We start from the raw sequence: 13,446 nt of genomic DNA, 5'->3' as shown, positions 1-13,446 counted from the left end.
CCTTATTTCCCCCTCTCTCGCTGGTCCTCTCTCTCTCTTACTCTCTCCGCATCTCACTCTTTCTATCTTTACCCTCTCTTCCCCCCCTTGCCTCTCAACATTCCAACCTCCTCATCCTCCCGTCTGATTGTTTGATAACGACTGACTGACAAGTGTTCTCCTCTGAATCACCAGGGCAACACGGGTCCACCCGGACCTCGAGGCGTGCCCGGCGACGAGCCGCTAGTAGGCTCATCTATTACCACTATCTACAAAGGAGATAAGGTAATACAGACAGGAGCAGGAGGGATGGGAGACGGAGGGAGGAGGGGGGAGAGAGGGGGAGAGGCCGGTCCAAGACACAGAACACTGCAGGAGGTGAGCGGTTAATGTTCACTGGTGATCTGAGTCATTGATGGGACTGATGTTGACTTGCCTCCATCTGGTCAAACTGATGTCCCTCCGCTTGTGGTGATGCTAATAATCAGCAGCTGTACTGTCAGCTGTGGATAACATAATGGATGATAGTGATACAGGTATTTGTGGATGACATAATGAATGATAGTGATACAGGTATTTGTGGATGACATAATGAATGATAGTGATACAGGTATTTGTGGATGACATAATGAATGATAGTGATACAGGTATTTGTGGATGACATAATGAATGATAGTGATACAGGTATTTGTGGATGACATAATGAATGATAGTGATACAGGTATTTGTGGATGACATAATGAATGATAGTGATACAGGTATTTGTGGATGACATAATGAATGATAGTGATACAGGTATTTGTGGATGACATAATGAATGATAGTGATACAGGTATTTGTGGATGACATAATGAATGATAGTGATACAGGTATTTGTGGATGACATAATGAAGGATAGTGATACAGGTATTTGTGGATAACATAATGAATGATAGTGATACAGGTATTTGTGGATGACATAATGAATGATAGTGATACAGGTATTTGTGGATGACATAATGAATGATAGTGATAAAGGTATTTGTGGATGACATAATGAATGATAGTGATACAGGTATTTGTGGATGACATAATGAATGATAGTGATACAGGTATTTGTGGATGACATAATGAATGATAGTGATAAAGGTATTTGTGGATGACATAATGAATGATAGTGATACAGGTATTTGTGGATGACATAATGAATGATAGTGATACAGGTATTTGTGGATGACATAATGAATGATAGTGATACAGGTATTTGTGGATGACATAATGAATGATAGTGATACAGGTATTTGTGGATGACATAATGAATGATAGTGATACAGGTATTTGTGGATGACATAATGGATGATAGTGATACAGGTATTTGTGGATGACATAATGAATGATAGTGATACAGGTATTTGTGGATGTCATAATGAATGATAGTGATACAGGTATTTGTGGATGACATAATGAATGATAGTGATAAAGGTATTTGTGGATGACATAATGAATGATAGTGATACAGGTATTTGTGGATGACATAATGAAGGATAGTGATACAGGTATTTGTGGATGACATAATGAATGATAGTGATACAGGTATTTGTGGATGACATAATGAATGATAGTGATACAGGTATTTGTGGATGACATAATGAATGATAGTGATACAGGTATTTGTGGATGACATAATGAATGATAGTGATACAGGTATTTGTGGATAACATAATGAATGATAGTGATACAGGTATTTGTGGATGACATAATGAATGATAGTGATACAGGTATTTGTGGATGACATAATGAATGATAGTGATACAGGTATTTGTGGATGACATAATGAATGATAGTGATACAGGTATTTGTGGATAACATAATGAATGATAGTGATACAGGTATTTGTGGATGACATAATGAATGATAGTGATACAGGTATTTGTGGATGACATAATGAAGGATAGTGATACAGGTATTTGTGGATGACATAATGAATGATAGTGATACAGGTATTTGTGGATGACATAATGAATGATAGTGATACAGGTATTTGTGGATGACATAATGAATGATAGTGATACAGGTATTTGTGGATGACATAATGAATGATAGTGATACAGGTATTTGTGGATGACATAATGAATGATAGTGATACAGGTATTTGTGGATGACATAATGAATGATAGTGATACAGGTATTTGTGGATGACATAAGGAATGATAGTGATACAGGTATTTGTGGATAACATAATGAATGATAGTGCTAGAGGTATTATGAGGAATGTAAAAACATTTAGTAACAGGGGAGGAGATAGTCTACTGTGTGAATGACTGGCCTCTCATATCCCCCGCCCCTCCCTCCCCTCACCCGCCGACCCCCCTACGCTACCACCCCTCCTAGGGTCACACTCACAGTCCGTACCTCCAGCTACCTACCCCCCCTCTAAATCAGCCCTCCACCCCCTCCTTCCAAACTCACCCAAAAACAACAACCAAATGCCGTCGCCGCCACCCAACCACCTCTCCATCCTCCCCTCCAGCCCTCCTCTCTCTCAACCCCCATCGTGTTGTCATGTAAAAACTCTCTCTTCCTTGGTTACCGTTACCCAGGGCGATGTGGGCCCGCAGGGAGACCCAGGCAGGCCCTTGGTCAATGGAGTGGTGGAGTTTGTGGGCTTTCCTAAAGGAGACAAAGGACCTGAGGTTTGTGATGAGAGAAACACACGTTCAAAAGCTCCAGGACTCCAGAAAGGAGGGCTGGGTAGCTGACCCGCTCTACCCCAGCCTGAGGGCTCCATCCTGGCGTGGAGTCAAGCTGTGGTGGGGGGTGGAGGGTGGTTGTGATACTATACTGAACGTCGCCCCCACCTCACCTATAGCTGGCTCCGTTGGCTCGCTGGCTGGCTCCTGGAGCCCCCTCTCTCCCTGGTCTATCCCCTCCCTCTACCCCCTCCCTCCCCAGTGTCCCATCTCCTCCATCCCTCCCCAGTGTCCCTTCCCCTCCCTCTACCCCTCCCTCCCTCCCCCAGTGTCCCATCCCACACCCTCCCTCTACCCCCTCCCTCCCTCCTCAGTGTCCCATCCCCTCCCTCTACACCCTCCCTCCCTCCTTACTGTCCCACCCCCTCCCTCTATCCCCTCCCTCCCCCAGTGTCCCATACCCTCCCTCAGTGTCCTATCCCCTCCCTTCCCAGTGTCCCATCCCCTCCATCCCTCCCCAGTGTCCCATCCCCTCCATCCCTCCCACAGTGTGCCATCCCCTCCCTCTATCCCCTCCCTCCCCCTCAGTGTCCCATCCCATCCCCTCCCTCTATCCCCTCCCTCCCTCAGTATCCCATCCCCTCCCTCTATCCCCTCCCTCCCCCTGAGTGTCCCAACCCCTCCCTCAGTGTCCCCTCCCCTCCCTCAGTGTCCCATACCCTCCCTCAGTGTCCCATACCCTCCCTCAGTGTCCCATCCAGTGGTGTAAAGTACTTAAGTAAAATACTATAAAGTACTACTTAAGTAGTTTTTTGGGGTATATGTACTTTACTTTACTATTTATATTTTTGACTACTTTTACTTTTACTTCACTAGATTCCTAAATAAAATATTGTACTTTTTACTGCATACATTTTCCCTGACACCCAAAAGTACTCGTTATATTTATAATGCTTAACAAGAGAACATGTGGTCATCCCTACGGCCTCTGATCTGGAGAACTCAATGTACACAATTGCCTCTTGCTATCCATATGTTTTAAAAACAAGAAAATGGTGCTGTCTGCTTTGCTTAATATAAGGATTTTTAAATGATTTATACTTTTACTTTTGATACTTAAGTATATTTAAAACCAAATACTTTTTTGACATTTACTCAAGTAGTATTTTACTGGGTAACTTACTTTTACTTGAGTAACTTTTTATTAAGGAATCTATACTTTTACTCAATTATGACAATTGGGTACTTTTTACACCACTGGTCCCCTCCCCTCCCTCTCCCCCTTCCATCCCCCAGTGTCCCCTCCCCTCCCTCTCCCCCTTCCCTCCCCCAGTGTCCCCTCCCCTCCCTCTCCCCCTTCCCTCCCCCAGTGTCCCCTCCCCTCCCTCTCCCTCCCCCCAGCCCACCGGTCACAATCTGATATTTCCTCTATGTTGATGTTGTACACAGAATGCAAAGTAAAGAACAGTATTAATTGAAAGACTCATTTAAATCAGCAAATATGTTGATAATTTGCTGTAGAATACTGTTTCCCCTCGTATGATTTTAAACCAGTTGGTACTTTTACGTGTTCAGAGAGGCTTTGGTACTGTAGTCAGTGTTTGTGATTGTTATAATTCACAATATAACACAATTAGTTGTGTAATTGGCTTTGTAATAACAACACAAAATGGTAAATGGTTTTTTCACAACATTACTATAATTGTTGTCATCCACAATGAGCTCTTTTGCCTCCCTTTTGCTTTATGATACTTTGATGTGTTTATTTTGGTTTTCCTGAAAGATGCCGTCTTGATTCTTCCTCCAGTGAGGACAGCCCGGGGGTTCCACTTCCTTTGGTTAACTCCTTTTATATATATTTTCTCACCTCTCTCTCTCTCTCTCTCTCTCTCTCTCTCTCTCTCTCTTTCTCTTTCTCTTTCTCTTTCTCTCTCTCTCTCTCTCTCTCTCTCTCTCTCTCTCTCTCCTCTCTTTCTCTTTCTCTTTCTCTTTCTCTTTCTCTTTCTCTTTCTCTCTCTCTCTCTCTCTCCTCTCTTTCTCTTTCTCTTTCTCTTTCTCTCTCTCTCTCTCTTTCTCTTTCTCTTTCTCTTTCTCTCTCTCTTTCTCTTTCTCTTTCTCTCTCTTTCTCTTTCTCTCTCTCTCTCTTTCTCTTTCTCTTTCTCTCTCTCTCTCTTTCTCTTTCTCTTTCTCTCTCTCAGGGGGAAGGGGGTTACAAAGGAGTACGTGGACCATCTGGTAGACCCGGCCTACCTGTAAGTGTATCTGTCTTGTCTGTTGGGGACAATAAAGATTTATAGAATTGAATAGCTCTTTGCCGTTTAGCAAAAGAGCCTTATGGGCCCTGCTGGTCAAATGTAGTGCACTACTAGTGAATACGTTTTCATTTAGGATGCAGTTGTATGTTATAAATGTTTGGCTCATACGTCTGTTACCAGGGTCCTTTTGGCTATCCTGGCGAGAAGGGAGAGAATGGAATTCTGGGGTATCCAGGGGGACGGGTAAGCTCCTCACCTCCTATGTCAGATTATCTGCTACCACCTCAGAGTCCCCATTATCTGCCATTCCTCCCAAAGTGTGCACTTCTTTTTTCCTTCCCTTCACTGATTTGAAAGAAAATGATTGGTATAAGAAATCTGGTGGAAACTCCCTCGATCTAGCCCAGGCAAAAATATGTATTATTGTTACACACCCAGAGGGATGTTATGCTGTTTGGGATTCTGGACTCTGATTCTAAACTATTCTCTGGTGGCCATCTTTTTTCTTTTCTCTTGGCAGGGTCCTCCTGGTTTTAATGGACCTCCCGGATCTCCTGGAAGACAGGTAGGACACACACACACACACACACACACACACACACACACACACACACACACACACCACATCTAAATTAAGTAATGAATTGATTTATAAATGGATGATCAGATGAATGAACCAATTAACCAATTAACTGATGCATCCCTCACCCACACAGGGATTCACAGGCAGTCCGGGGTTCCCCGGGCAACCAGGTTACAGTGGACCTAAGGTAAGCCAAGAGGGGAAAAAACTACTTTTTCAAGAAATGAATGCATGACTGTGTACTTGTTACAAACTGAATGTCAGGTAATGTTGCCTTGAACAGGCAGCCCAATTCTGATCTATTGCCCAATTATTGGCAGAAGAGCTGATCTGATTGGTCAAAAGACAAATTAGTAGATAAAGATCCGAATTGGGCAGCCCTTGTACGCAGTCTTGTTGTGAGAGGGTTTAGGGTTGAGTTACTAGGCAACAGTCAGCCAGCAGGGGGGTGTGCTAAAGTGAACATATTTTGTTTTTCTCTGTTTGTCTCTTAGGGTGACCAGGGGGAACAGGGGCCTCCCGGACCCCCCATCTACGCAGACACACAAGGGCTGGCTGTTCAAGGTAACACACACAGATACACACACACACACACACACACACACACACACACATGTTATGTACTGTATCATGAAAATAATGAATTGTATTAATGATTCCTCTCTGATTGGTTGCAGGAGCACCAGGTGACAACGGTATCGACGGCTTCCCCGGCCAACCAGGTGACGCTGGCACTCCAGGGTTTCCAGGACAACCAGGACGACCAGGCGACTCCTTCGGCGATGGTAACACGGAGACACATACTCTATCTAGATGCACACACACACACACACACACACACACACACACACACACACACACACACACACACACACACACACACACACACACACACACACACACACACACACACACATATGCAACCACACATACAGTCACGCAGACACACACACACACACACACACACACACACACACACACACACACACACACACACACACAATGCAACCACACATACAGGCACGCACACACACACACACACACACACACACACACGCAACCACACATACAGGCACGCAGACACACACACACACACACACACACACACACACACACACACACACACACACACACACACACACACACACACACACATGCAACCACACATACAGGCACGCAGACACACACAAACACACACACACACACACACACATGCAACCACACATACAGGCACGCAGACACACACACACACACACACACACACACACACACACACACACACACACACACACACACACACACACACACACACACACACACACACACACATGCTTACAGGTAGATACACACATGCATACAGGCACGCACACATAGCAGACACACAAACACCTCTGATTTCCACAAGACACAAAACTAATACCGGCAAGATAAGTCAAACCTTCTTCTGTTCCATTTTGTACCCCCCCTCTTTTCTCTCTTCTGTTGTCTTTTCTTCCATCCCTACTCCTCTCCTGTCATCTCCTCTCTCCTCCTCTCTCTTCTCCTCTCTCCTCCCCTCTCTTCCATCTCCCAGGTCGAGGAGGCAGCCCAGGGTTCCCTGGTACCCCAGGGCCTAAGGGAGAGAGGGGTAACCCCGGCAGACAGAGTTACGGCCCTGAGGGCCTACCAGGAGGACCAGGCTTACCAGGACCCCCTGGACCTCCCGGACCACCAGGCAGATCTGGTATGTTACGGCTTCCCAGCAACATAATCGAGTCCAACCAGGATTTTGCGATTCTGCGATCACAAAATGTTTTGCCAAATCAACAATCCCCTCCCCCTATTACTAAATGTTTTTACATCCCTCCAAATACCTGTATCACTATCATTCATTATGTCATCCACAAACACCTGTATCACTATCATTCATTATGTCATCCACAAATACCTGTATCACTATCATTCATTATGTTATCCACAAATACCTGTATCACTATCATTCATTATGTCATCCACAAATACCTGTATCACTATCATTCATTATGACATCCACAAATACCTGTATCACTATCATTCATTATGTCATCCACAAATACCTGTATCACTATCATTCATTATGTCATCCACAAATACCTGTATCACTATCATTCATTATGTCATCCACAAATACCTGTATCACTATCATTCATTATGTTATCCACAAATACCTGTATCACTATCATTCATTATGTCATCCACAAATACCTGTATCACTATCATTCATTATGTCATCCACAAATATCTGTATCACTATCATTCATTATGTCATCCACAAATACCTGTATCACTATCATTCATTATGTTATCCACAAATACCTGTATCACTATCATTCATTATGTCATCCACAAATATCTGTATCACTATCATTCATTATGTCATCCACAAATACCTGTATCACTATCATTCATTATGTCATCCACAAATACCTGTATCACTATCATTCATTATGTCATCCACAAATACCTGTATCACTATCATTCATTATGTCATCCACAAATACCTGTATCACTATCATTCATTATGTTATCCACAAATACCTGTATCACTATCATCCATTATGTTATCCACAAATACCTGTATCACTATCATTCATTATGTCATCCACAAATACCTGTATCACTATCATTCATTATGACATCCACAAATACCTGTATCACTATCATTCATTATGTCATCCACAAATACCTGTATCACTATCATTCATTATGTCATCCACAAATACCTGTATCACTATCATTCATTATGACATCCACAAATACCTGTATCACTATCATTCATTATGACATCCACAAATACCTGTATCACTATCATTCATTATGTCATCCACAAATACCTGTATCACTATCATTCATTATGTCATCCACAAATACCTGTATCACTATCATTCATTATGTCATCCACAAATACCTGTATCACTATCATTCATTATGTTATCCACAAATACCTGTATCACTATCATTCATTATGTCATCCACAAATACCTGTATCACTATCATTCATTATGTCATCCACAAATACCTGTATCACTATCATTCATTATGTCATCCACAAATACCTGTATCACTATCATTCATTATGTCATCCACAAATACCTGTATCACTATCATTCATTATGTCATCCACAAATACCTGTATCACTATCATTCATTATGTCATCCACAAATACCTGTATCACTATCATTCATTATGTCATCCACAAATACCTGTATCACTATCATTCATTATGTCATCCACAAATACCTGTATCACTATCATTCATTATGTCATCCACAAATACCTGTATCACTATCATTCATTATGTCATCCACAAATACCTGTATCACTATCATTCATTATGACATCCACAAATACCTGTATCACTATCATTCATTATGTCATCCACAAACACCTGTATCAGGTTTGTTTTGTTTTGATATTTTAACCTGCATGTCGTGATCGCGTTTGGTGTGGGCGGACAAAATTAATTTATGCACGATGGCGCTCGCGCGCAGCCGGTTTGGGTTCCGTGTTAGGGCCAAACACTGTACATTAGTATTCCGAAAAGGTAGTGGGTCCTACCGCCAGAGTGGGGATATTGCTGTTACCATGGTAATAGTCAGACCAACAAAAACAAACAAACCCAAAATAATACTATATCAACTTTTCCAAGCCAACTGTATATGCATGGTTCTAATGTAAACTGACAGGCAGGACACTCTTTACTAACACCTGTAGGTGTAGCTGGTCACGCAAATCCAAGATGCTTTCTCACATTGTGCCACTAGGTGTCTCCCTCCACACCTGAAGGGCAGGACCATAGATATACAATTTATTTATTTATTTATTTTTATTTCACCTTTATTTAACCAGGTAGGCTAGTTGAGAACAAGTTCTCATTTATAACTTCGACCTGGCCAAGATAAAGCAAAGCAATGTGACACAGACAACAACACAGAGTTACACATGGAATAACATGGAATAAACAATAAACAAGCCAATAACACAATACACAAGTCAATGACACAGTAGAAAATAAAGATAGTCTATATACAGTGTGTGCAAAAGGCATGAGGAGGTAGGCAATAAATAGGCCATAATTGCAACGAATTACAATTTAGCAGACAATACATAGATTATGCACATAGTGTTCATTTTTTCTAGATATATATGGCTCTACCATAGGGGAGAGAGATATCTATGGCTCTGACATAGGGGACAGAGAGATATCTATGGCTCTGACATAGGGGACAGAGAGATATCTATGGCTCTGACATAGGGGACAGAGAGATATCTATGGCTCTGACATAGGGGAGAGAGATATCTATGGCTCTGACATAGGGGAGAGAGATATATGGCTCTGACATAGGGGAGAGAGATATCTATGGCTCTGACATAGGGGAGAGAGATATATGGCTCTGACATAGGGGAGAGAGATATATGGCTCTGACATAGGGGAGAGAGATATCTATGGCTCTGACATAGGGGAGAGAGCTCTCTATGGCTCTGATATAGGGGAGAGAGATATCTATGGCTCTGACATATGGGAGAGAGATATCTATGGCTCTGACATAGGGGAGAGAGATATCTATGGCTCTGACAGGGGAGAGATATATATGACTCTGACATAGGGGAGAGAGATATCTATGGCTCTGATATAGGGGAAAGACATTTTCAGATAATATCTTTGCTACAAATGAAGATGAACAACAGTGGGTAAAGGTTTCATACTTTGAACTGAGGCGGACGGAACGCACAGAGACAAAACAAGATAGTTTTGTCCAGTGGTGCAACTTTCACTGGGGATGGGGGGGACAAACATTTTTTCCCTCCCAGTTGTATCATTGTAATGTGATACAAAACAAGGCAACGGTGTGCTATAGGACCACGCCTCCGAGCGGTTGGGTGGGCTGTATGGAGTGTTTATCCGACTGGATAAAAAAATTATTATAATAATAATTATGACCCCCCCCCCCCACTTATAAAACCAAAGTTGCACCCCTGGTTTTGTCCAAAAGATTGACCAACCCATCATATTACATATGAGCTAACTAACAGACCAAATAAACTGAGTTTCTATGTGAGAGGTCAAGTTTGTGTGTGTGTATGTGTGTGTGTTTCAGTCAACATCCAGCCCGGCAGGTTTGACAATCTACCAGGAGCGCCAGGACGACCAGGAGGCCAGGGACCACCTGGAGCCAGCGGATACAAAGGACCCAAAGGTAAGACTTCTTATTGCATGCACACACACGCGCGCACACACACACACACACACACACACACACACACACACACACACACACACACACACACACACACTGTCCTTATCAACTGCACACACACACACAAACACTGTCCTTATCAACAGCACACACACACACACACACACACACACACACACACACACACACACACACTGTTCATATCAACTACACACACACACACTGTCCATATCACCACACACACACACACACACACACACACACACACACACACACACACACACACACACACACTGTCCATATCCACCACACACACACACACACAAGCAAGCATACACACACACACACTATCTATATCAACTGCACACACACACACACACACACACACACACACACACACACACACACACACACACACACACACACACACACACACACACACTGTCTATATCAACTGCACACACACACACACACTGTCCATATCCACCATGCACACACACACACACACACACACACACACACACACACACACACACACACACACACATGTCTATATCAACTGCACACACACACACTGTCCATATCCACCATACACACACACACACACACACACACACACACACACACACACACACACACACACACACACACTGTTCATATCAACTGCACACACACACACTGTCCATATCCAACACACACACACACACACACACACACACACACACACACTGTCCATATCCACCACACACACACACACACACACACACACACACACACAAGCATACACACACACACACACACTATCTATATCAACTGCACACACACACACACACACACACACACACACACACACACACACACACACACACACACACACACACACACACACAGTCCATATCCACCACACACACACACACACAAGCATGCACACACACAGGCACATGCACGCAAACACACACGCAAACCCACACACACACAGTACGTGTACAGAGATCTGTACAGCCATTTTACACTATAACACTTAAACCCAATTCCTTTCCAACACCTCTCAGGTGTATTGTGTTTTCATAAAGTTTCAAATCAAATTGCCCGATGTCAGGACAATAAAGCTTTTCTACATCTCGATCCTAAACTCCTTACCTCCATCTTCCTCTGTGGTCCAGGGGAACTGGGTGACTGTAACTGCCTGGGAGGAGGCACCACGGGTGGGGTGGGAGCACCGGGGGCTCCTGGGGCTGATGGAAGACCTGGGGCCTTCGGCAGGAAGGGCGAAAGCGGAGACCCAGGCATACCCGGTTTCGGAGGACAACCAGGAACACCTGTAAGTTTCCAGTGACCAAAATGTTCTCCAAATAAGTAAAAGTATAATGCTGCTAATAATTACATTTACTCAACAACAAAAAATTAAGCTCTGTTCAATGTTTACAATTCTCAAACTGCAATAGTGTACATGAATGAGTTTACACATCTGAGGTATACTGACAAACTGTGTGATGATAACACCTCTTCTTCTCCCCTCAGGGCCGTGTGGGCGAGAGGGGTTTCTTTGGGCGTAAAGGAGAAAAGGGTGCCTCCTTCTACCCCTCGTTCAGCCGAGGGATCAAGGGTGAACAGGGGGCCCAGGGCCTTCGAGGGCCCCCTGGAAACATGGGTCGACCCGGGAGAGACGGACTTCCTGGGTCCCCCGGACAGCCTGGGCCTCCTGTGAGTCACACACACATACACACACACACACATACATACACATACATACATACATACACACACACACACACCCTCATATACATAAACACACACTACCATTTTTATGTGTCTGTGTCCAGTATAAAATAAGTTAGAGGTAGTTTGGCGAGCCAATGCTGCTAGCAGATAACCATAGACTTCCAGTCGTTGGGCTAACGCTAGTTAGCAATTGTGTTAGCGCTTGTTAGCAACTTCCTTCAAACTGCACACAGAGACATAACACCACGAGTTCATCTGACTCTGGGGAAGTAGATAAAGGGTCTCATTGCCAAAATCCCGAAGTATCCCTTTTAACAGACATGATCCTCTCCTCGCCTCAGGCTGATGTTGATGGCTATGGAACCATTGGAGAGAGAGGATTCCCAGGGTTGTCAGGCGCCAAAGGTCGCGCCGGTGAACCTGGAGAGAACGGGATTGGCTACCAGGGTACCATCGGCCCCCGTGGGTTTCCAGGCGACTCGGGCTTTACGGGGTTACCAGGGCAACCTGGTTTACCTGGCCCTCCAGGTATGTGCCACTGCGGACACCCAGTGAGGGGGAGTGGAAAGAAAGAGGGATAATTAGTCAGTTGTACAACTGAATGCATTCAACTGAAATGTGTCTTCCGCACATACAGTACATCCTATTCTCTCCACAGGAGAACTATATAGTCCATACAAACTGTCTAACAGATCGACTTTTGTTGTGTGTGAACAACACAACATATTTCTGTACCACAGCCAACCATAAACTACAGGTACAAAGAACAGCAGCATAATTGGAACATACAGAACAATATGGAGCCATTTTCGCAGCTTGCTACATCTACAAGGTTCTCCTCCCAACATTCATTCCCTTTCAGGCAGTTGGTGGGTTTATTAATGGGCGTCATTAATGTGCTTATCCTTCCTCTAGCTAGCTGCTTAATCGATTCACACAGATCAACAGTAATTCATTTGCTGTGATTATGCTTCTACTGTCCTGTGATTCTTCGATCTCAGAGGAGAGAGAAACTGACATG

At 43.7% G+C, this 13,446-nt stretch overlaps 1 protein-coding gene across 3 annotated transcripts in view; it reads left to right on the top strand.

Annotated features, from left to right (window-relative positions):
* The window catches only part of LOC106577876 (collagen alpha-6(IV) chain), a 232,608-nt gene that overhangs the window by 186,964 nt on the left and 32,198 nt on the right, over positions 1-13,446 (top strand). For all 3 annotated transcript variants that reach the window (XM_014156296.2, XM_014156295.2, XM_014156294.2), the window contains exons 12-23: positions 175-264; positions 4,847-4,900; positions 5,084-5,146; positions 5,424-5,468; positions 5,620-5,673; positions 5,981-6,050; positions 6,164-6,271; positions 7,060-7,209; positions 10,605-10,703; positions 11,867-12,024; positions 12,225-12,407; positions 12,767-12,953. In XM_014156296.2, coding sequence (XP_014011771.2) covers positions 175-264; positions 4,847-4,900; positions 5,084-5,146; positions 5,424-5,468; positions 5,620-5,673; positions 5,981-6,050; positions 6,164-6,271; positions 7,060-7,209; positions 10,605-10,703; positions 11,867-12,024; positions 12,225-12,407; positions 12,767-12,953 — 1,261 coding nt within the window. The remainder of the gene's footprint in view (positions 1-174; positions 265-4,846; positions 4,901-5,083; positions 5,147-5,423; positions 5,469-5,619; positions 5,674-5,980; positions 6,051-6,163; positions 6,272-7,059; positions 7,210-10,604; positions 10,704-11,866; positions 12,025-12,224; positions 12,408-12,766; positions 12,954-13,446) is intronic.

Source organism: Salmo salar, chromosome ssa18 (assembly GCF_905237065.1).
Source record: "Salmo salar chromosome ssa18, Ssal_v3.1, whole genome shotgun sequence".
Classification (NCBI taxonomy): Eukaryota; Metazoa; Chordata; class Actinopteri; order Salmoniformes; family Salmonidae; genus Salmo; species Salmo salar.
Note: the sequence above shows the minus strand (reverse complement) of the source record. Positions and strands in the feature narration are given on the sequence as shown.